Source organism: Podarcis cretensis, assembly GCF_951804945.1.
Source record: "Podarcis cretensis genome assembly, chromosome: 2".
Classification (NCBI taxonomy): Eukaryota; Metazoa; Chordata; class Lepidosauria; order Squamata; family Lacertidae; genus Podarcis; species Podarcis cretensis.
Window position 1 is genome coordinate 123,253,738 of NC_137171.1, and position 24,696 is coordinate 123,278,433.

General features: G+C 44.5%; 2 protein-coding genes across 2 annotated transcripts in view; both read left to right on the top strand.

Moving 5' to 3' along the window:
• The window catches only part of LOC307209847 (vomeronasal type-2 receptor 26-like), a gene marked incomplete at both ends in the record, with an annotated part of 161,875 nt that overhangs the window by 99,964 nt on the left and 37,215 nt on the right, over window positions 1–24,696 (top strand). The gene's annotated exons all lie outside the window — the stretch shown is intronic.
• On the top strand, window positions 854–16,687 carry LOC307209852 (vomeronasal type-2 receptor 26-like; the record flags this gene model as incomplete). Its single annotated transcript, XM_079965216.1, has 7 exons — window positions 854–896; window positions 1,370–1,464; window positions 2,891–3,130; window positions 3,411–4,220; window positions 9,570–9,797; window positions 11,065–11,191; window positions 15,789–16,687. 7 exons carry the CDS (start codon window positions 854–856, stop codon window positions 16,685–16,687), a joined length of 2,442 nt encoding a protein of 813 aa, XP_079821342.1.

The following is a 24,696-nucleotide window of genomic DNA, read 5'->3' on the forward strand; positions in this document are numbered from 1 at the left end:
CACCAGTAAACATTATCATATTACATCACAAGGCTTATTGTACTATAATTTTCAACATGTATACAAAGTTTATATACTAAAAGAAGAAGCAAAAACAAGGACAAAAACCTATTCCAAAATCATATATGTACCCATACATTGGACTTCCTGTCTATCCTGTTGTATATTCCTTTTTTCTTTTTCTTTTTTTACAAATGAATGTACTCTTATTATTGTATATTTCTTTGCATTTTATCTAATACATTCCTGTATCAATATGTACCCTTGGTCTTATTTCTCAACTCAGTCTCTCTCCAACGTCAATTGAATGCTAGCATAGATAGTGACCCCTTACTGTATTTTTGAAGATATATCTTATATCTATCCCACTTTTGCATAAATTTTTGTTTTGAGTTGCCTCTCAGGCTATTTGTCAACTGCGCCATTTCAGTAAATTCTTGTAGCGTATTATGCCAATCTGTGCCACATTATTGTACTGAGGCCTGATCTGAATACAAAGGAGCACCTAACAACAAAAAATAAATATGTCATGTGATTCTCTAAGGACTCAGCTAAATAGCTGCAAGTAAAACATTTCAAACGTGTTGTAAAGTGCATTTTACAAATGTGACAACAGATGACAACAGCGAGCTATGCAAAATTCAATGTATTTTTCAAAACGTTTTTACTCTTCCTTTCCCATAAATAATGAATGATGAAAATGTTTTTGTAACGTTGGGGTGTGTGCAGTGTGCAGTCAGCTTGCCAGTGGATTGCGTAATTGAAGCCACAACATTGCTTGTAGAAGAAAATATCTCAGACAGTTAACTAAGGTCAGGGGTAGTATATTGTACTGGCACATAGTAGAACAACTATGTACAACACAGTTCTTTTAGCATCCCTAGAGCCCAAGGAAGGTCAGTAGCTTATGCAGTTAGTGACATTCAGTATTGTAGCTGAAAGTGATTCTACCTTGGTCTGCCTCTCAATCCAGACAGATCGCTTATTGAATAGAGCAACCAAGTTTTTCCAGGAATAGAGCAACCAAGTTTTTCCAGGAATAGAGCAACCAAGTTTTTCCTTGGGCAGGGAAGGTGGTGTTGCAGGGGCTCCCCCTAAGACTTCCTCCTTCTTAGTTGGAGTGATAATTTGGCATCTCCCAAGCTCCACTAAGCTCCAGTCTTGGTTGAAGGGTCTGTGTTTATTGCTGGAGCCTGAATGAAGTGTCTGGGTGGCTGGTGTTACCCATTGATTTATATGGGCATTTGTAATGTTTTTCTCCCATTGATACACTTTAAACCAATCTATTCCACCTTTTTTACATGCCAGCATTCATTGTATTTCTTCTTCGCTTTCTTTTTGCAGTTTCTTTTATTTCTTTTTTCTAAAGCTCAGTTAATAGCTGTGTGCTGGGAATCTGTTTCTAGGAACCTGCACAATTTGATGCTGAGCCAAGAAGACATCTCTGAACTTCAGAAGAAAGATGTATTTTCCTGCAGTGCCCTATGCCTTGTTTTTTATTCTATATTTTGGAAATGTACATGCAGGTTTTTTCCCTTTAACCTTTTTTGGGGCCCCCAAGAGAGTGGGGCCGTAAGCTATAGCTTGTTTAGCTTATACGTAAATCTGGCACTGTCTCTGAATAGTGTTTGTTGCGGAACAAGACCACCAAAGGGCTCTTACCCCCATGCCCTGCTTGTGAGCTTCCCAAAGGTGTATGATCAGACACTGTAATATATGGGATGCTGGACTAGATGGGACTTGGTCTCATCTGGCTGCAGAGCTTTCCTAATGCTGTTGAGGCCAATCTTGCACACACACACACACACACACACATCAAACTTTGGCAATTCACCTGTGATTTCTTATAAACATGTTTTTCCTCCAGCTCTGCACCTGCCACCCAAACTTTGCAATGACTAAAGTTTGTTGCAGTGTCAAATTTATTCTCCTTATAATTATCAAAATCATAGCTATTTATTCCTGCCAAGATCAAGATATATTTCTGGAGGTTGCCAAGACACCACAATCAAGGACAGCAGGAAGTTATATCTAGCTCTGTGCCTGGGGAGAAAGGCTGATGCAGAGAATAGCTGTTTTGTCAGAGACAGTCTGAATGAACAGCTGAGGGATACCTGAATGTTGCCCATACTGGGAAAGTCACTGCTGCATTCCTCTTGCAAGTGTTTTTGACTTCTGATGACCTGGCTGGGGAGGAGAGAGGAGCAGCCACAAGAGAAGAGTAGGAGGCATAGGCAAAATGATTTCCCTCCTGCTTTTCCTGCTAATGACACATGGAGACTGCAAAAATCAAGGAAAAGAATGTCCCTTGAATCTGATCTGGGAAGAAAGTGAAACACAGAATTACTACCGGCCCGGAGACTTCATAATTGGTGGGATCATATCTCCAAGTGTGTTGACTCTAGAAGACCCATTCTTTTTTTCCCAGATTCCCTCAAAAAGGCTTGGATGGTAAGTAATTAGATGCCGCTGGATGTCATGCTTCTCCAACACCACTCCAACAGTTTCTACTTAATTCATAATAATAAAGGCAATTTTCCACTTTGAAAGATGTGTGTTTTCTTTCTTTCTTTGCAATGGAATTTGCAATCTCCTAGTTTTTATTTTTAAGTGGTAAATAGATTTACACCTTGTAACTAGGTGATCCTCAGATGAAGAGCGGTATATAAATTTATTACATAAATAATAATAAAAATATATTCCTTGTCTCAGCCCAAACTGCAAACATACATATCATTGTTTGGTGATGAGCTACTTTGAGATTGCCTAGAAATAACATTTGTTTTCTTTACATGGTAAATAGGTTTCTGACATTTTTTATTTGATGTTTCATTGCAGTTTTATGCCTAGGTTCTACTGGCACATCTTGTCCTTCTTGTTCTCCGTTCAGGAGATCAACCGGGATTCCAGGTTCTTACCCAACATCTCCTTGGGCTACAACCTCTTTGAGAACTTTTTGGATGCAAGGATGACTTCTGCTGCCATGCTAGACCTGCTTGCAGGGGGGCAAAGCAATATTCCAAACTATAACTGTGGAGAATGGAATAACCTGCTGTCTGTTCTTGAAGGGAGCAATTCTGCCATCTCGAAAGAGATTTCAGTCATGTCTGGCATCTACAAAATCCCACAGGTATGAAGGATAGGGACAAGAAATAAATTCCACTTTCTTTCCAGGAGAGTCAATATGGGAAATGAAAAAGTGAGAAAACCCTTAGTGATAGTAGATCTTTCTTCCAGCATCCACCAGTCTGGCACTCTCCAAAAATTTCAGACTAAAACTGCAATCAACCGCAGCAAGCACATTTTTTTCAGACAATAACAGATAATAAGTAATAACAGACAATAAATGCAGTATCTATTCCTTTTCCTGAAAATCAAACAAATCACTAATCTCTTCCTTTCCTCACTAGATCAGTTATGGCATTATGACTCAGAAACTGGATGAGAAAATTGAAGCCCCCTTTGTCTACCAAATGGTTCCCAAGGGGGAAAGTCAGTATTGGGGGATTGTCAAGTTGCTCCTGAATTTTGGATGGACGTGGACTGGCCTCTTGGTTTCAGACAATGATACTGGAGAAAGGTTCTTGAGTGCCTTGACACCTCTGATGACGAACAATGGAATTTGCATTGCCTTATTAAAAAGAATACCAGAACATAACGTAGATCCATATCTCATCCCAAGTGAACCATTTACCGTATGGGACCAAGTCAAAATATTTGTTTACTATAAAAGCAGTCAAGGGGCATGGACTGAACTCATGATAATACAACAATTTCTTGAGAAACAAATCGGGGGGAAAGTCTGGATCTCAATAGGTCTTCTAGACATTAATTTTGATTTTCATAGTGCTCCTGATCTCTTCCAGTACATCCATGGATCTTTGTCCTTCATAATGAAGCCCCAACTAAGGAACAAATACCAATCCTATGTGCCAGTTTCCAAAATTCTTGGACAGTTTTGGGATAAAGCATTTCATTGTTTATATAGAAAGCACACATTGGCTGTGAAACGTCGGACAAGATGCACAGAGAATGAGAAACTGGAGATGGTGCCTGAAGAGGAGCTGGAGAGAGCCCTGTCTCAAGACAGCTATATCACTTATTTCAGTGTCCAAGCTGTGGCTCAGGCTTTGAATGCTGCATATTCATCCAGATCAAAGGTCATGCTGATGGCGAGTGAAGGAGACAGGCTGGAACGTCAAAGGCTACAGCCATGGCAGGTATTTCCTTTTCCTTGTTGCAAATTTTCCCACCACTGGATTCAGATTTAGGACTGAGATTTTTATTTCTTTTTGCTCCTTTTGGAGGAAAATCTCATTAGTGAGTCTTGTGGCAGAAGCAGACCTTTCTGCCTATTGTGGATATGTCAGAACAGTCCCCCACCATCTAGTTCTTCCTCTCTGGCGCCCTGAGAGAGATGCAGCCATCATAGGAGAAGTTGGTTCCTCCTCATCTTCCTGTCAGAATTCAAGGCCGGTCAGAGGTATGTGCCTATCTCTCCAGGCACCGGCTGAATTCTTTCGACCTCCCTCCGGCGACTCCCGGTAGGAAAAACACACGAGGTCCGTTCCGGCGATTTTCCTCAGGCTGTGAGAAAAACACACCAAACTGCTTCTCTTCCTCCCTGCTCTCCAGCATATCCCCAGGGAGGGGAATCAGACACAGACAGAAATGTATCTACATGTTTTATTCCTGTCTTCAGCAGTCATATAGAGAAAACATGTCTGCTCTCATCAACAAACAGAGAGAAACTCCAAACTCCACCCATGTACATCCTGTACAGGTCATATGACACACACACTGAGCTAACATCCGGTGCTCAGTACAGAATGGACTGCCCCTTTGTTTCCACGGCAACAGTCACATACATCCTGTTTGGCTTTCCAGCCACAAGCAGCAGACTTGGCTGCTATAGCCTTTGCTTGCTGCTGCATTGCTGCTTTAGAATAACATACTCCCCCTAAAGTATCAATGCGTGCTGCGAGCAAAGCGTCATCCAGAGAAGAAAACAAACAGTTGTTATATGTATAACACTCCCCTGTTGTTTCAGTTCCATCCTTGGAACTACCCGCCACTGGTTTTACCAATGTACCTCTCTGGTTGTGTGACTTCCAAGGAATGAGTGCTTCTGCATTACCTTGGTTAGCAACTCTCTGTTGTGCCCTTGTCTCTGACTCAGACACAGCTTCAATTTGACCTTGGTCGTTTACAACAGCAACACATGCAATAGCTTGGTTGGCAAACTCTTTTGAATACCTCTTGGGTGGTACACCCTTCGTTGCTCTCTCAGACCTACGTAAGAGGTGCTGCTCTCCCTTGCTTTCTGGTTCAGCCTCTGAACTCTCTGAAGAACCAGTACTAAGCTTAATCAGTGGATCATCCTCCTCTTCTGAGGGTCTAGTCATTATGTGAGATTTCCTCTCAATGACTGTGACAACTGAGCTGTCTGAGCTATCGCTGTCATCATCAGTACTACTGAACTCAATAAGATCAAACTCATCATCATCATCATCATCAGAATCATCATCATCTCCTGTGGGAAATGTGTGAACAATCACTTGCTCCTGTTCAGGAGCACTCTCTAGAAATTTTGTGAGAATCACCTTACCAGATTCAGACAAAATTACTCTGTAGAGACCCTTTTCATAACCCACAAAAATGCCTCTGGCATTCTTTACTCCACCTGGAGCTTCTGTTCTCACATGAGACCCGAAAACCTTGAAATGGGCAACAGAAGGTTTTCTGTGGAACAGTTTCTCAAAAGGAGAACATCCCAAGTCTTTTGAAACCTTTCTCAACCACGTGTAACAAAATGACATTAGTGACTCAGCCCAGTACTCATGTGGCAGATGTGAACTAAGCAATTGCGCATGCATTCCCTTTTGCAATTCTTTGTTCACCCTAACACAGATACATCTCTTCCAAGCTTCTTCGGAAGCTGCAATTTTGTGTCTTATCCCTTTCTTCTTCAGGAACCTCTGGAAATCCTGTAAGAGAAAAATTGGCTTCTCATCTGTGCAAAGACAATCTATGTCAGCATCATGCATATTTTTAACCTTGTCACAAAACTCTTTAAACCTTTCTAAGGCTTCTTTCGGTCTCTCCAAAAGATAAATCCAGACAAAACCTGTAAAAGAATCAACACATATTAGGTAATACTTTGCATTGCCTCTAGATGGTGCTAAAGGACCAATCACATCAGCATACACCCGCTGAAATGCCTTGTCGACCCTCGAGGTGACCTGCTTGGTGTTCTTCTTGGCTACACCTGCAACAGAAATCATGTTAGAATCACAAGAATTACATTCCATGTAATCACTTTGATCAAAAGTCAACAAATACAGTCCATCTTTCTCTTTGGCAGAAAGATACAACTCTCCATCTTTGTAGATCTCGCAGTGTTGATCATCATAGGACAGTTTTAGTCCCTTCTTGGCAATCTGCGAAACGCTGAGCAGATTGTACTTCAACTCTGGAACCAAATAAACATCGTTTATAGTCAAGTTCAGACTTTTAAGATACACAGTCCCAATTCCGGTGGCTTCCAGCTCTTGACCGTTGGCTTGTTGTACAACGAAGCTTTGCTGCTTAAACAATGAAAACAAATCCCTGCGATGGGTCATGTGAACCGTCGCTCCCGTGTCTAAAACGAAGGAATTCCCCACTTGTGGTATGGCTTTTAGGGACATCAAAGCCTTTGCAGGCTTCGCCTGTGACTTGGCATGACTTCTGCCTGACGCCTCAGACTTCGTGGAGCTTCCCTTGGCTCCTTTGTTCTGACGTGGCTTCCTGCAGTTCCGCTGAAGATGCCCAGTCTGTCCACAATTGTGGCATCGGACAACGTTCAAAGCTACAGCGTCTCCTCCAGTAGCTACAGCAGTGGGGGTGTTAGAACTCCGTTCTTGTCTCCCCCTGTCCTTGACTTCCAGGGCGGCAAGTCTGTCATGTTCGTTCAGAACCACGGCAAAGACCCTGTCCGACGTTAGATCTTGCGCTGGGAGAGACCCCAGCTGACTGGCAACCGTTTTGTAAGTCCGATTCAGACTGTTTATCACCATGAAGCAAAACACTTCCTCATCCAGATGGAAATTGCGTTCCACCATCTGCTGACGCAGAAATTTCATTTCCGTCAGGTGCGCTTGAACATCTCCATCAGGCGCAAGCCTCAGGTTAGTCAGCTTTTCAAAATACAGCAACGCTGAAGAACCTGCATCTCTCTGATGTGTCCTTCTCAGTGTGTCCCAAACATCTTTCGCGTGCTCTAAATCTTGTATATGAACAAGCTGAGAGTCTGACACGCACAGAATTATAGCAGTTCTGGCCTTCACATCCTGTGACTCCCAAGGACGCGTTGGTGCTGCAGGGATGGGGTTCTCAATCACCCCAAACAGTCTCTGATTCTGCAGCAAGGCCTTCATCTTAATAGACCAAGATGCATAATTGTCACTGGTCAAAAGGGGTGGAGAAGGCAGGCTTCCCTTCTTGACATCCATTTTGAGTCCTTGCATTGACTCTCAAACACAAGCCTCTAAAATCCAATAGCTGGCTTGTTTACACTCTGTGCACCTGGCAGCTATAACACTGGCTGCTTGGAAAGTCCCTTTCCAACAGTTCCTGTGTAAAGGCCTAGTCAAAACACGACTTGTTTGTGCCACTCTGGGCATAGCCTGACTTCCAGCCCTTATCTGCGTTGCTTAGCAACCACATTCCTTTCCTTGGACAGGAAAAACCACAGGAATGTTTGGAATGCAGACTCTTCTCTCTCGGAGCTGTTTTTCCCAAACGTTGCTCCCATGAAGCAGAGAATTAATCCATCTGCATTCACACTTCTAAGCCCGAAAATCTCATACCTGGGCTCCGTAGCTTGGCTTTCAGCTTCTTCTGGTCAGCTTCTAGCTGCAGAGAATCAGCCTCCTTGATGCAGACTCCCATGGATCGTAGCAACCGTCAACTGCTACCAATGTCAGAATTCAAGGCCGGTCAGAGGTATGTGCCTATCTCTCCAGGCACCGGCTGAATTCTTTCGACCTCCCTCCGGCGACTCCCGGTAGGAAAAACACACGAGGTCCGTTCCGGCGATTTTCCTCAGGCTGTGAGAAAAACACACCAAACTGCTTCTCTTCCTCCCTGCTCTCCAGCATATCCCCAGGGAGGGGAATCAGACACAGACAGAAATGTATCTACATGTTTTATTCCTGTCTTCAGCAGTCATATAGAGAAAACATGTCTGCTCTCATCAACAAACAGAGAGAAACTCCAAACTCCACCCATGTACATCCTGTACAGGTCATATGACACACACACTGAGCTAACATCCGGTGCTCAGTACAGAATGGACTGCCCCTTTGTTTCCACGGCAACAGTCACATACATCCTGTTTGGCTTTCCAGCCACAAGCAGCAGACTTGGCTGCTATAGCCTTTGCTTGCTGCTGCATTGCTGCTTTAGAATAACACTTCCACTGTGTCTCTGCTGGGACTTGAAATTGCCCATCAACTGTAAAACAGAAGGAATTTTTAATTCTATATTAATATCTAAACTTTTACATGATAAAATTGGCCTTTGTCAAAAGAGTGCAGGGCGGTTTAACAACTTGGATAGTATGAAACACACTGTAAAACTACAGAAAGAACAAGAAAAGCAAAGAGCTTCTCAGCTTGTTGGAAAAGCTGTTGAAAGAAACAGATTTTGTTAAAAGGATTTATATTTAAATTATATTAACTGTTAAAAAATTTACCTCTATGCCAATAAATTAGCACAACCCAATGATAATGGGAGACGATGTCCTCCTTTGTGGCACTGTGCAAGTTCTACTGAAAGCGGCTACACTATGAACGGAAAGGAGAAGTCTTCAATTTGCAGGCTTCCACATTACCTAGAATACTGAGCAACAAAAGTTTCAATCTCATGATAGTATGTATGTGCAAATTCCCCCTACTTTCAGATAATTTTACCAGGCAGGGGGACTACTCTGAACAGCCACACATCCCACTCCTACGCTCTTGGCTGTGAGGAGACCTGAGCAGCCCCTATTGACAAATAACCTTCCCTGGTGATACAGTGAGCAGCTGGGGAAATAGTGTTCTGTTCATAAGGTAAGGGTCTAACTGTGCACTAGGAGTGCCAATATGGCCCCTATGCCTGGGCCTGTAGGTGTCATGCAGCATGCATGGCTCTGGCACCAAAATTTGTGGATGCCTGACCCCTTCATGGGGAATTTTGTCGGTGCTTGGGCACCCAGGGCCCCATGGAGTTGGCATCTATGCTGTGCACTGATTTGTAGGACCATCTATGTTCAAAAAGTTTGGTATTTGTGCTATTTTTATTTTTTAAGAAGTATTTTTATTGTCTTTTGTATTTATCTTATTCCCGGGAAACCTTATTAATTTATACAATGAGTTGCCTACAAATGTTCTAATAAAGAAAAAGGAATGGCTGCAAAAGGCTCACGAGTCCAGATGAAATATGCACAGACCCCAATTCCTAGGAGATTAGAGCTCAAAGTGTAGAGGTCTGATATTCAACTTTTCTATTATATAAATTATGGTGTTTTTTAACTGCTCTTCCAGCTCCACCCTTTCTTAGGAGGACTCCAGTTTTTGAATACTTCCATGGGCAGCCTCAGATTGGATGAGAATGGGGAGATTCCATTCTACTATGACATTGAGAACTGGGTGATGTTTCCCAATAAGTCTCGTGTAAGAGTGCTGGTTGGGAGTGTAAGGAGAGACGGATCCACTGACACCAAGTTCACAATCAACTCACAAGCTATTGTGTGGCCCAAGTGGTTTGAGAAGGTATGGCATGCTACTTTATCCCGCATTACATCTGTAATGGTCTAATCACTTAATGAATAATTCCAAGGGCACTTTGACTACAGCCCTTTGCACACCTGTTGGGGAGTAAGGGCTTACTGACACTTCCATTTGTGCCACAATGCGACTTACAGGTCCTGATCTGTTTGATGGTGTTTTTTCTGCCAGCACTTTCCTGTGGAAACCTGAATTGCCATTTGCTTTGATTCACTGCTAAAATGTGGGTTTTCTTAGGGGAAGCACTGAGACACACAGGAAGGAAGGAAGGAAGGAAGGAAGGAAGGAAGGAAGGAAGGAAGGAAGGAAGGAAGGAAGGAAGGAAGGAAGGAAGGAAGGACTGCTTTGACACTGAGCTTTAAAGCATGGACCTGTGACTAGAAAGATGGCCCAAAAGGAGGTATGGATAAGCCCTAATCAGTGTAATGCTAGGTTTTCAAAAGTCAGCCCAGGGGGTGAATGAGAATCACGTCCAAACTTCAGGAAGTAAACAGTGGAAAGGAGAACAATTGCTCCCTGGATATTGATGGCATCTCCTGACCTGAGTGCTTGGACAGTTAACAAGCATGGTGCTAGCTTTGGAAAGAGAATAATAAAGTAACCATAATTTAGGAGGCAGTTTTTGAAGTTGGAGTCTTCGGGTGGCGGTATGTTTAACTGCTGCTCCCATTGCTCTGTCTCAGCTGCTGCCAGCCTAGCAGTTCAAAAGCATACCAGTGGAAGTAAATAAATAAGTACCGTTGCAGCGGAAATGTAAATGGTGTTTCTGTGCACTCTGGCACTCATCACAGTGTCCTATTGCTCCAGAAGTGGTTTAGTCATGCTGCCACATGACCCAGAAAGCTGTCTGAGGACGAATGCCGGCTCCCTTGGCCTGAAAGTGGAGATGAGCGCCACATCCCATAGTCAAATTTCACTGGACTTAACTATCTAGGGGTCCTTTGATTTTAACTTCATAAGTATGTTTTATTGCTGCTGTTTTGTTATCACTGTCATTCTAGGGTTTTAAAATTGCTTTTTTAATGTATACTTTTGCATAGAACAGTCCAATATAATTGTCCGAACAAAAAAGGAAACACACCAAAGAGTTTTCCCTGCCACATTGTCCTGCATCAAAATGCTTCCCTGGGAAAGTGCCTGGGGTCAGTGGGAATAGGGACCCTTGTTAGGTCCTTTCTAAACTCCATAAATGAATGACATAGACACAAATAGTCCTGAGACTTTCTGTTTGATGCATGTTCTCTATGTTTAGACTGTACCTAGCTCCAGGTGTACCAAAAGCTGTCAACCTGGATACGCCAAAGTGGTTCAAGAAGGAAAGCCCGTTTGCTGCTATGCTTGTGCCCCATGTGCAGATGGGACCATCTCTGCTCAGGAAGGTGGGTGAATATAAACGGGAGCCCTTTTGAGAATATAAATTGTGTAAACATTCACTTAGGAACACTTTCTTTGAAGAGTCAAAAGACATTTTTGATTGTGCCTCCTTTTTTGGCTTCTCTATTTTTATTCACCTACGTGAATGCAGCAGCAAGCAAAGGCTATAGCAGCCAAGTCTGCTGCTTGTGGCTGGAAAGCCAGACAGGATGTATGTGACTGTTGCCATGGAAACAAAGGGGCAGTCCATTCTGTACTGAGCACCGGATGTTAGCTCAGTGTGTGTGTCATATGACCTGTACAGGATGTACATAGGTGGAGTTTGGAGTTTCTCTCTGTTTGTTGAACAGAGCAGACATGTTTTCTCTGTACTGAAGTGAAAGACAGGAATAAAGACAATGTAGATACATTTCTGTCTGAGTCTGATTCCCCTCCCTGGGGATATGCTGGAGAGCAGGGAGGAGGAGAAGCAGTTTGGTGTGTTTTTCTCACAGCCTGAGGAAAATCGCCGGAACGGACCTCGTGTGTTTTTCCTACCGGGAGTCGCCGGAGGGAGGTCGAAAGAATTCTGCCGGTGCCTGGAGAGATAGGCACATACCTCTGACCGGCTCTGAATTCTGACATTGGTAGCAGTTGACGGTTGCTACGATCCATGGGAGTCTGCATCAAGGAGACTGTATTCATCCCTCTCCATGGAAGCCTGAGATGGATGCTGATTCTCTGCAGCCAGAAGCTGACCAGAAGAAGCTGAAAGCCAAGCTACGGAGCCCAGGTATGAGATTTTCGGGCTTAAGAGTGTGAATGCAGATGGATTAATTCTCTGCTTCATGGGAGCAACGTTTGGGAAAAACAGCTCTGAGAGAGAAGAGTCTGCATTCCAAACATTCCTGTGGTTTTTCCTGTCCAAGGAAAGGAATGTGGTTGCTTAGCAACGCAGATAAGGGCTGGAAGTCAGGCTATGCCCAGAGTGGCAAAAACAGCTTGTGTTTTGACTAGGTCCTTACAAAGGAACTTTCCAAGCGGCCAGTGTTATAGCTGCCAGGTGCACAGAGTGTAAACAAGCCAGCTATTGGATTTTAGAGGCTTGTGTTTGAGAGTCAATGCAAGGACTCAAAATGGATGCCAAGAGAGGGGGGGGCCTGCCTTCTCCACCCCTTTTGACCAGTGACAATTATGCATCTTGGTCTATTAAGATGAAGGCCTTGCTGCAGAATCAGAGACTGTTTAGGGTGATTGAGAACCCCATCCCTGCAGCACCAACGCCTGTTTGGGAGTCACAGGATATGAAGGCCAGAACTGCTATAATTCTGTGCGTGTCAGACTCTCAGCTTGTTCATATACAAGATTTAGAGCACGCGAAAGATGTTTGGGACACGCTGAGAAGGACACATCAGAGAGATGCAGGTTCTTCAGCATTGCTGTATTTTGAAAAGCTGACTAACCTGAGGCTTGCGCCTGATGGAGATGTTCAAGCGCACCTGACGGAAATGAAATTTCTGCGTCAGCAGATGGTGGAACGCAATTTCCATCTGGATGAGGAAGTGTTTTGCTTCATGGTGATCAACAGCCTGAATCGGACTTACAAAACGATTGCCAGTCAGCTGGGGTCTCTCCCAGCGCAAGATTTGACTTCGGACAGGGTCTTTGCCGTGGTCCTGAACGAACATGACAGACTTGCCGCCCTGGAAGTCAAGGACAGGGGGAGGGAAGAACGGAGTTCTAACACCCCCACTGCTGTAGCTACTGGAGGAGACGCCGTAGCTTTGAACGTTGTCCGATGCCACAATTGTGGACAGACTGGGCATCTTCAGCGGAACTGCAGGAAGCCACGTCAGAACAAAGGAGCCAAGGGAAGCTCCACGAAGTCTGAGGCGTCAGGCAGAAGTCATGCCAAGTCACAGGCGAAGCCTGCGAAGGCTTTGATGTCCCTAAAAGCCACACCACAAGTGGGGAATTCCTTCATTTTAGACACGGGAGCGACGGTTCACATGACCCATCGCAGGGATTTGTTTTCGTCGTTTAAGAAGCAAAGCTTCGTTGTACAACAAGCCAACGGTCAAGAGCTGGAAGCCACCGGAATTGGGACTGTGTATCTTAAAGGTCTGAACTTGACTATAAACGATGTTTATTTGGTTCCAGAGTTGGAGTACAATCTGCTCAGCGTTTCGCAGATTGCCAAGAAGGGACTAAAACTGTCCTATGATGATCAACACTGCGAGATCTACAAAGATGGAGAGCTGTATCTTTCTGCCGAAGAGAAAGATGGACTGTATTTGTTGACTTTTGATCAAAGTGATTACATGGAATGTAATTCTTGTGATTCTAACATGATTTCTTTTGCAGGTGTAGCTGAAAAGAACGCCAAGCAGGTCACCTCGAGGGTCGACAAGGCATTTCAGCGGGTGTATGCTGATGTGATTGGTCCTTTAGCACCTTCCAGAGGCAATGCAAAGTATTACCTAATATGTGTTGATTCTTTTACAGGTTTTGTCTGGATTTATCTTTTGGAGAGACCGAAAGAAGCCTTAGAAAGGTTTAAAGAGTTTTGTGACAAAGTTAAAAATATGCATGATGCTGACATAGATTGTCTTTGCACAGATGAGAAGCCAATTTTTCTCTTACAGGATTTCCAGAGGTTCCTGAAGAAGAAAGGGATAAGACACAAAATTGCAGCTTCCGAAGAAGCTTGGAACAGATGTATCTGTGTTAGGGTGAACAAAGAATTGCAAAAGGGAATGCATGCGCAATTGCTTAGTTCACATCTGCCACATGAGTACTGGGCTGAGTCGCTAATGTCATATTGTTACACGTGGTTGAGAAAGTTTTCAAACGAATTGGGAAGTTCTCCTTTTGAGAAACTGTTCCACAGAAAACCTTCTGTTGCCCATTTCAAGGTTTTTGGGTCTCATGTGAGGACAGAAGCTCCAGGTGGAGTAAAGAATGCCAGAGGCATTTTTGTGGGTTATGAAAAGGGTCTCTACAGAGTAATTTTGTCTGAATCTGGTAAGGCGATTCTCACAAAATTTCTAGAGAGTGCTCCTGAACAGGAGCGAGTGATTGTTCACACATTTCCCACAGGTGATGATGATGATTCTGATGATGATGAGTTTGATCTTATTGAGTTCAGTAGTACTGATGATGACAGCGATAGCTCAGACAGCTCAGTTGTCACAGTCATTGAGAAGAAATCTCACACAATGACTAGACCCTCAGAAGAGGAGGATGAACCACTGATTAAGCTTAGTACTGGTTCTTCAGAGAGTTCAGAGGCTGAACCAGAAAGCAGAGAAGAGCAGCACCTCTTACGTAGGTCTGAGAGAGCAACGAAGGGTGTACCACCCAAGAGGTATTCAAAAGAGTTTGCCAACCAAGCTATTGCATGTGTTGCTGTTGTAAACGACCAAGGTCAAATTGAAGCTGTGTCTGAGTCAGAGACAAGGGCACAACAGAGAGTTGCTAACCAAGGTAATGCAGAAGCACTCATTCCTTGGAAGTCACACAACCAGAGAGGTACATTGGTAAAACCAGTGGCGGGTAGTTCCAAGGGTGGAACTGAAACAACAGGGGAGTGTTATAAGTATAACAACTGTTTGTTTTCTTCTCTGGATGACGCTTTGCTTGCAGCACGCATTGATACTTTAGGGGGAGTATGTTATTCTAAAGCAGCAATGCAGCAGCAAGCAAAGGCTATAGCAGCCAAGTCTGCTGCTTGTGGCTGGAAAGCCAGACAGGATGTATGTGACTGTTGCCATGGAAACAAAGGGGCAGTCCATTCTGTACTGAGCACCGGATGTTAGCTCAGTGTGTGTGTCATATGACCTGTACAGGATGTACATAGGTGGAGTTTGGAGTTTCTCTCTGTTTGTTGAACAGAGCAGACATGTTTTCTCTGTACTGAAGTGAAAGACAGGAATAAAGACAATGTAGATACATTTCTGTCTGAGTCTGATTCCCCTCCCTGGGGATATGCTGGAGAGCAGGGAGGAGGAGAAGCAGTTTGGTGTGTTTTTCTCACAGCCTGAGGAAAATCGCCGGAACGGACCTCGTGTGTTTTTCCTACCGGGAGTCGCCGGAGGGAGGTCGAAAGAATTCTGCCGGTGCCTGGAGAGATAGGCACATACCTCTGACCGGCTCTGAATTCTGACAAATTCTAGGAAGTGGGTTGACACAAAGAATGAAAAGGAAGCAATTTGTGGACTACAAATCAACGATCATTGTGAGGGCATCCTCAGTAATCAGATATATTATTTATTTAAGGTAAAACCATTTCACATAGAACAGGACAGTATAAATTCAGCAAAAGCTGTACAAGAAGCACCTCTGTGGGAGGTCACTGCCTCTCAGCTTTACCTGTATCACAAGGTTGTTTTGGTGATTAAAATGAGAAACTTTTCAAAACCGCCTCTATCATCATGGAAGAAGCCAACAGGATAAGCACAAATATTAAATAAGCAATTGAACAAACCAATTTTGTCCACTCCCTTTTTAGACATTCTTTTTACCTGACACTCCCATATATGGACATTGTTCCCCCTAAAATGTAATAAAACATAGATGGTTGTGGATTTAAATGATGCTAGAGCACTCCCTTTTCCTCCTTAGATGCAAAACATTGTACCAAATGTCCCAAAGATCAGCATCCAGACAAGGGTCAAGTTCAGTGCCTTCCCAAAATTATCGCCTTCCTGACCTATGAAGAAACTTTGGGGAGCGTTCAAGCTTCCATTGCTATCTTGCTGCTATTAATGACAAGCATTGTTTTAGGAATCTTCCTTAAATACAAAGAAACGTCCATAGTCAAAGCCAATAACCGGGACCTCTCCTACATCCTCCTTGTCTCCCTCCTGCTCTCTTTTTCATCCTCCTTACTATTCATTGGCCGGCCGAAGAAAGAGACCTGTCTTCTCCGACAAATGGTCTTCAGCATCATCTTCTCAGTTGCCATCTCTTCTTTGTTGGCTAAAACCATCACTGTGGTGCTGGCCTTCATGGCCACCAAGCCAGGGAACAGAGTGAGGAGATGGCTGGGGAAAAGTCTGGCCAACGCTGTTGTCATTTCCTGTTCCAGTGTCCAAGTTCTCATCTGCACCATCTGGCTGAGTACCTCTCCCCCATTTCCAGAGTCTGACATGCACTCCCAGCCTGCAGAGATTATCCTGCAATGCAATGAAGGGTCTGTGGCCATGTTTTATGGTGCCCTGGGCTACATGGGCTTCCTGGCTGCTATCTGCTTCGTGGTGGCTTTCTTAGCCAGGAAGCTGCCTGGGGCCTTCAATGAGGCCAAGCTGATCACCTTCAGCATGCTGGTCTTCTGCAGTGTTTGGGTGTCCTTTGTGCCCACCTACCTGAGCACCAAGGGGAAATACATGGTAGCCGTGCAGGTCTTCTCTATGTTGGCCTCCAGTGCTGGGCTCCTGGGCTGCATCTTCCTTCCCAAGTGCTACATCATTATACTGAGACCTGATCTGAACACAAAGGAGCACTTGACAACAAAATCCTAAAGATGGCAGCAGATTCTCCAGGCTATATAAAGGGATGGGTTTTGCTTAAAACAGAATATTAATCAGAAACAGTTGGTGTGAACTTAATTCAGGTTTGATACAGGACCTTGGGACATGTAGTGGGCTTCGGGGTCCCTGTTAATATTCTACAATAGGTACTTACATACAGTTACATAGCCTTTATCCTTTTCTTTTTTGCCAGAAGAAGGTTCTCTATATATATATGTTAAAGCTTGTATACTTGCTAAAAGTTGGTGATGATCCGTTGCTGTTGTTGAGCTGCCTGAAGATGCTTCTCTGGTGGCATTTGAGGGCTTAGATTCTTGGATGAATCAAGATGCAATGTGGCCACCCAAGGAGGAGAAACATCTGAGCTTTATTGCAATATAAAAGAGGGACACTATTTTAACCTTTCTGAGTTATATAAAAGGGCAGCAAGGCTTGAAGTAATATAAGTACTTCTAACATGATGTGATATTATCCTGTTTCTTTCCCAATAATCATTCGTTGGTGGGATGCACAGTGTGGGTTCCACCAAATGCTCTTTTCATAGTTCAAGTATTCATCAGGTTTTCCTTCCATGAGGATTTTCTGATGAAAAGTAACACTTGAGCTAAACCTGAAGTGACTCTCACCTTTGAAACATGAATACATTATTAAAGCAGTGTGACTATCATCAATAATTTTTTGCAAATTACATCTCAATTGTTTATGTCGCTTTATTTTCTTTAAATGTACCATCTTTTCTCGTTTATAAGACGCCCCATGTAATAATAATAATATAGTGGATGATCGAGTTGCAAACTTGATCTTTGTGGGAAACACGTTTCAACCCGCAGTGTTATCAACCCACAGTGCCGCGTCTGCGCACGCGTGGGTTCCGATTCGGCGCTTCTGGCCATGCGCAAAGAGCGATTTAGCGTTTCTGCGCATGCACAAGCGCCAGAACCCAGAAGTAACCTGTTGAGAGCCAGTGTGGTGTAGTGGTGAAGAGCGGTAGTCACGTAATCTGGGGAACAGGGTTCGCGTCTCCGCTCCTCCACATGCAGCTGCTGGGTGACCTTGGGCCAGTCACACTTCTCTGAAGTCTCTCAGCCCCACTCACCTCACAGAGTGTTTGTTGTGGGGGAGGAAGGGAAAGGAGAATGTGAGCCGCTTTGATACTCCTTAAAGGGAGTGAAAGGTGGGATATCAAATCCAAACTCTTCTTCTTCTTCCGGTACTTCCGGGTTCAGCAATGTGCGCAACCTGAAATCGCACAACCCGAAGTGTCTGTAAACCAAGGTATGACTGTAATAAATTAGAGGGTGGGCTGTACCGAATAGGCCCTCCGCCTGGTTCCCTTTAACCTCATTTCTTGCAGTGATGGAACCTCCAGAAGAGCCTTGCAGCTGAACCTCAGTGTCCAGGCTGAATGAAGGGGATGGAGACAATCCTTCAGTTATAAGACGATACCTTTTTTTAAAAATCCAAAGAGATCATCCAAAGTTGTTGAGTCGCTTGTGTGGCTCTGCAGCACTGCCACCACAACCCAACAAGGGAAGTCCGCTGCTGGTGCTCTTACTTCAGTTTGTGGTCTATTCACTGCCAGAGGGGTAGAGGCATGGGGAGCACATTGTTGGTGCTTAATGCCAGGGTGTTTAGAAGTCCAACAACCGATGTTTCCCACACTTTGCAAAAGCTGCAGATATTTCAGTCTTAAACTCCACTGGGGCTCTTTTAGCTAGAGAATGAGTCAAACCCAATATTTTTCAAAGTTTTCCTTAGATCTAGTTCCCCCCTCTGCCATATTTAGAAGAGCAAAATAGAGGACACATTTGCCAACTTCTACTTTTATCGCTAGGATAGCTCTCATTTTTAAAAAGTGGACATGCTCTGGAAAAAGAGGACATATGGCTGCTAGTTTCTATTTGCCACTGTGCAGCTGCTTGGAGTCACAGGACTCTGTTTACATTCCAGAGACCTTCCAGGCTGTTGGAAGTCTCACGGAGGCAGGAGACGGATGTGATGTTTACTGGTTTCATGTTTCCTTTGTTCCTTTGTTTGAGTTGCTCTCTGCTTTCATAGAGAGAGGATATATATTTCTTTGCTGTCTGTGTAGCTTAGAAATAAAAGTCTTTGCAGTGTAGTCCAAACCTCTCGTCTCTCTTTTTTTAAAAACATTTATTAAGAATTTAAAGATTACAAAAAGAAAGAAAAAGAATTAAACAAATCAATATAATACAATACAAAAACAAAAACAAAAACACTACATAGAACATTGAATTAACAAAACAAAACAAAAGCAATTAAAAACACTTCCAATATTTTCAATCTTAGCTTTCATTCACTTGTTTCATTGACTTCCTCGCGCCTCCCTTTTTGTATTCCACTTCAATTAACTGTTTCAGCAATTCCTTTCCATTTCCTCTGTTTTCTGTCCTGTAATTAATCTTAACATATTCTAACCTTGTTTTTTCCCTTTAATACATTAACAATCTGTCTGTACCTAGTTCCTTATAACATTCCTGCCAAAGCCATATAACTTCATTCCACCATTTTTCTAAAGCTCATTAATTTTACAATATTTCTGTAAATAATCTTTAAATTTTTTCCAATCTTCTTCCACCGACTCTTCTCCCTGGTCTCGGATTCTGCCAGTCATTTCCGCCAATTCCATATAGTCCATCAACTTCATCTGCCATTCTTCCCGGGTGGGTAAATCTTGTGTCTTCCAATACTTCGCGATGAGTATTCTTGCTGCTGTTGTTGCATACATAAAGAAAGTTCTGTCCTTCTTTGGCACCAATTGGCCGACCATGCCCAGGAGAAAGGCCTCTGGTTTCTTCAGAAAGGTATATTTAATACCTTTTTCATATCTTGTTACAGATAGGTGGCCATGTTGGTCTGCCATAGTCAAAACAAAAAAAATTCCTTCCAGTAGCACCTTAAAGACCAACTAAGTTAGTTCTTGGTATGAGCTTTCGTGTGCATGCATCTGAAGAAGTGTGCATGCACACGAAAGCTCATACCAAGAACTAACTTAGTTGGTCTTTAAGGTGCTACTGGAAGGAATTTTTTTTGTTTTACCCTTGGTCTTATTTCTCAACTCAGTCTCTCTCCAACATCAGTTGAATGCTAGCATAGATAGTGACCCTTTACTGTATTTTTGAACATATATCTTATATCTATCCCACTTTTGCATAAATTTTTGTTTTGAGTTGCCTCTCAGGCTATTTCTCAACTGCGCCATTTCAGCAAATTCTTGTAGCTTGTTATGCCAAACTGTGCTGCATTATTGTACTGAGGCCTGATCTGAATACAAAGGACATACAATATGTCGTGTGATTCTCTAAGGACTCAGTTGCAAAAAAATTTTTTAAATGTTTTGTAAAGTGCAATTTACAAATGTGACAACAGATGACAACAACAAGCTATGCAAAATTCAATGTATTTTTCAAAACGTTTTTTCTCTTCCTTTGCCATAAATAATGAATGATGAAAATGTATTTGTAACGTTGGGGTGTGTGCAGTGTGCAGTCAGCTCGCCAGTGGATTGTGTAACTGAAGTCACAACATTGTAGAAGAAAATATATCAGACAGTTAACTTAAGGTCAGCAGTAGTATATTGTACTGGAACATAGTAGAACAACTATGTACAACACAGATTTTTTAGCATCCCTATAGCCCAAGGAAGGTCTGTGGCTGAGCACCCACAAATTTTGGTGCCAGGGCCATGCATGCTGTATGGCACCTATGGCACCGGGCACCCCCTATTGTGGGGGCAAAATGGCACCCCTGTTCAGGTGAGCCATGGTTGTAAAGACTCTCCTCCTGGAAGAGAGGGGAGTGGTTGTGGGCGGGAGCCCGAGCCACCCTCTAGCAAGGGGCATTAGCCCCCTGCCACCCACTCACCTGGCTGGAGCCCACGCCCATCGGCAGGCACCCAACCAGGTGCCTCCAAGGGGGCGTGTACAGCAGCCTTAATACTGCGGCGCCAGCCCCTCCTCGGCCTCACTCTTCGTCGTCCCGTCGCCATTGTCCTCAGATTTCCACGTCCAATCAGATGCGGCAGGGTCCCTGGGCTTTGGCTTGTACTTCAGGGGACGATGGTGCGCTCAACGATGGCCAACGGGGTGGCAGGGCGAGGCCATCACGCGGGATCTCACTATTCTGGAGTTTTTTCCAATAGTAGTGGCCGTACATATCAGGACGGAGGAGTTTCGAAATCGCCGGGTGTGCTTCAGGACCGACAACCTGGCAGTGGTGAACATACTGGCCAGGCAGTCATCTCGATCTGCGAGGGTCTCCTCCCTTCTGCGGTCGTTTGTTTTTTCAGCCAAATTCATACCAGGGATCAATAATGAAATAGCTTTGTCTCGCTTTCAGATGTCTCGCTACCGGTCGCTAGCACCTGGAGCGCAACTGTTGCCCGAACCCTTTCCAGAGCACCTGTGGAACATTGGAGACGCAAAGTGATCAAGGGAGTATTAGCGTCTGTCGCACCCTCCACTCTCAGGTCTTACAAGAAGGCCTGGTGCGATTTCTTGGGCTTCAGGTCTGGGATATCTGGGCTTTCACCTAGCGTGCCACCCACCACTGACGACATTCTGCAATACCTTTCCCATCTTGATGATTTGGGACGTCCCCCCAAAACCTTAAAGATACATCTAGCTGCCATCAGCTTCTTTGCTAAAGCCACGTTTCCCTCCGATCCGTGCAATGACTTCCTGATGCGCAGAGCTATCGAGGGTTGGGGCAGGCTACAATCCCCTGGGGCCGAGGGCCGTAAGCCAATTTCTTAGGGGTTGCTCTCTCAGATACGCACAAAGCTTAGGTCAATCTGCTGGACCAAGTTTGAGGCCCGCCTCTTTTCCGCAGCATATGCTATCGCCTTTTTTGGCGCCCTGAGAGTTGGCGAAGTTGTAGTCGAGGTTAGCACAAACGGCTCATTGCGCGGCCTCCTTATGGAGGATGTGCAGTTGTCCGAAACTAGCATGACGATGCAGATACATCAATCCAAAACTGATCAGGCCGGTAGGGGTGTTCTGGTTAAACTTACAGCGTCAGCGCAGCAGGGTCCATGCCCAGTCAAGGACACTAGATAGTACCTTTACCTCAGGCCTCCCGGCCCAGGTCCACTGCTGGTTCACGGAGATGGGTCACCCTTATTGAGACACCAATTCACCAGGGTACTCCGCAAAGCTATTGATGCTTGTGGTTTATCTTCCCAGGATTATGCTGCACACTCATTCAGGATTGGCGCCGCCACAACAGCTGCACGCTTGGGTCTGCCTGTGGATAAGATTAAGGAGATGGGCCGATGGAAATCCAATGCTTATAAAGGTTATATTCGCTAGAATACGCTCAGCTACATTGCCCCTACTTACCCGTTTTTCTTTCCTTTCTTTCTCAGCCATTTTCAGGAGAAGTCTGTGGATTTGCGGCCACAGTATAGTCCATTGGGCCCGCGTACGGGCGGTCAGCTGCGGCCTCACTCTTTATCTTGGATTGCCACCTGGAGTTCGAGTTTCCTGGTTTTCGAGACGAGGCATGCGTTGGGAAGAGCTTATGCCATTGCTGAGGGAGAGAGTAGCCACGTTCGGCCCTCCCGACATCCTTACCATTCATTTAGGGGAGAATGGCCTTGTTAATAGAAGAAGTGTGGACTTGTCGTGGAACATAAAAAGAGACTTGGATGTGATTGCTGCCTTGTTCCCCGGAACAACAGGGTTCTGGTCCTCCTTCCTGAAGAGAGTTGTTTGGTGCGGTGCGCAGAACTGTATGGCCATTGAAAAAACCAGGAAACTCTTAAATCGGGTGATATCCCGTTGGGTGCGCTTTATGAATGGCCGAGTCATTTCTCATGACCGTATCCGGACTGGCGACCAGGCCTTGTATCAGAATGACGGGGTTCATCTCTCAGACCAGGGGAATGACATTTGGTTAGATAGCGTCATCAGCAGCATTAGGGATTGGTTACAGCTGTGAGGGTATTGGCGGCGAGCCCCTTTTGGGCTCGGGTGGTGGTTAGGCATTGGAATAATGTGTTGTGGTGTCGAAGGGCTAGGTGTGGCCATAGCCTATGCCTTCAATTTTGGGGTATTCCGTTAAAGGAATCTGGCGGTCATGTATTCTGTCCGATGCCTGCTTGGCGGGAGGCCATGGCACAACCCTCGGTGACATCAGGGGAGAGCCTATAGTTGGATTAGCATCAACAGGCTCCACCTACTGGTGAATAAACCCCCTTGTTTTAGACTCACCCCTCTCAGAGGGGGTGGAGTCAGCTAGCGTAATCCAATGCCTAAGCCAATACCTTTTCACTTGCTGTAATCAATAAAGTTGTGGCCTTTTCTTGCCCATTAACCTTATATCACATGTCCTTGTGTATTCATTCCACTTTGGGGGGATCGGGTCCTCGAACCACAAAGACTCTCCTCCTGGAAGAGAGGGGAGTGGTTGTGGGCGGGAGCCCGAGCCACCCTCTAGCAGGGGGCGTTAGCCCCCTGCCACCCATTCACCTGGCTGGCACCCACGCCCATCGGCAGGCACCCAACCAGGTGCCTCCAAGGGGGCGTGTACAGCAGCCTTAATACTGCGGCGCCAGCCCCTCCTCGGCCTCACTCTTCATCGTCCCGTCGCGATTCACCCACCCACCACTCCCTTTGAGCTCAGGGTCTTAGTTTTCCTTGGCCTTGCTATGGACCTTAGGTTGGTCGCCCTGGTTGTCTGGGGGGCCTGGTAGGAATTTTTCCATTTGGCATTAGGCTTTTTGGTTTTTTCGCCTACCTCGTAGCAATCGTCACAACCTTTGTGGTATAGGTGTATTCATTCCACTTTGGGGGGATCGGGTCCTCGAACCACAAACTTACAGATAATGTTAAAAGATCCCATCAAATTTCTTCATTTAGTCAAATGGTTGCCATTCAAACTTCCTTCTAAGCTTGTTCTGCTGCTTGTTCTGATCTCAGAGAACACAGCACCTCTACTAACAATCACCATCACTAGCCTAACCCTGTTTTGTCTATAGTGGCCCATTTCAAGTAAGACCTGCTCACCTCTCACTCATGAACAGGGAAGGTGGTGTTGCAGAGGCTCCCCCTAAGACTTCCTCCCTCTTAGTTGGAGTGCTAATTTGGCATCTGCCAACCTGCACAATTTGATGCTGAGCCAAGAAGGCATCTCTCAACTCCATAAGAAAGATGTATTTTCCTGCAGTGCCTTGTTAGCCAGAATTCCCTTTCAGTTCAATGGGACACACAGAACCTGGACTTATTTACCTGGGAGTAAGCCCCATGGGGCATATGCCTTAAAGAAACAAGCAGTTGATAATTCTTAATGATCTAACTGTGGGCTGGTTTTTGTGGGGATCAGAGGCTTGCATGTCTCTGAACAGCTACTGAAGATAATGGGGCCCTTTATATGTCCACCTGTCCTTTGTCAACAACTAATTGTCGTTGGATTTTGTGTTGAATATAGGCTATGCTGTAATTTATGGACCTAATAGGTCCATGCACAACACAAAACACTGTTGCTGTATGTTTATATTATTTGTTTTTTATCCTATATTTTGGAAACGTACATGCAGTTTTTTCCCCTTTAACCTTTTTTGGGGGGACCCTAAGAGAGTGGGCCGTAAGCTATGGCTTGTTTAGCTTATACGTAAATCTGGCACTGTCTCTGAATACCATTTGTTGCGGAACAAGACCACCAAAGGGCTGTTACCCCCATGCCCTGCTTGTGAGCTTCCCAAAAGTGTATGATCAGACACTGCAATATATGGGATGCTGGACTAGATGGGACTTGGCCTCATCTGGCTGCAGAGTTTTCCTAATGCTGTTGAGGCCAAACTTGCACACACACACACACACACACACACACACACATCAAACTTTGGCAATTCACCTGTGATTTCTTATAAACATGGTTTTTCCCAGCTCTGCACCTGCCACCCAAACTTCGCAATGACTAAAGTTTGTTGCAGTGTCAAATTTATTCTCCTTATAATTATCAAAACCATAGCTATTTAT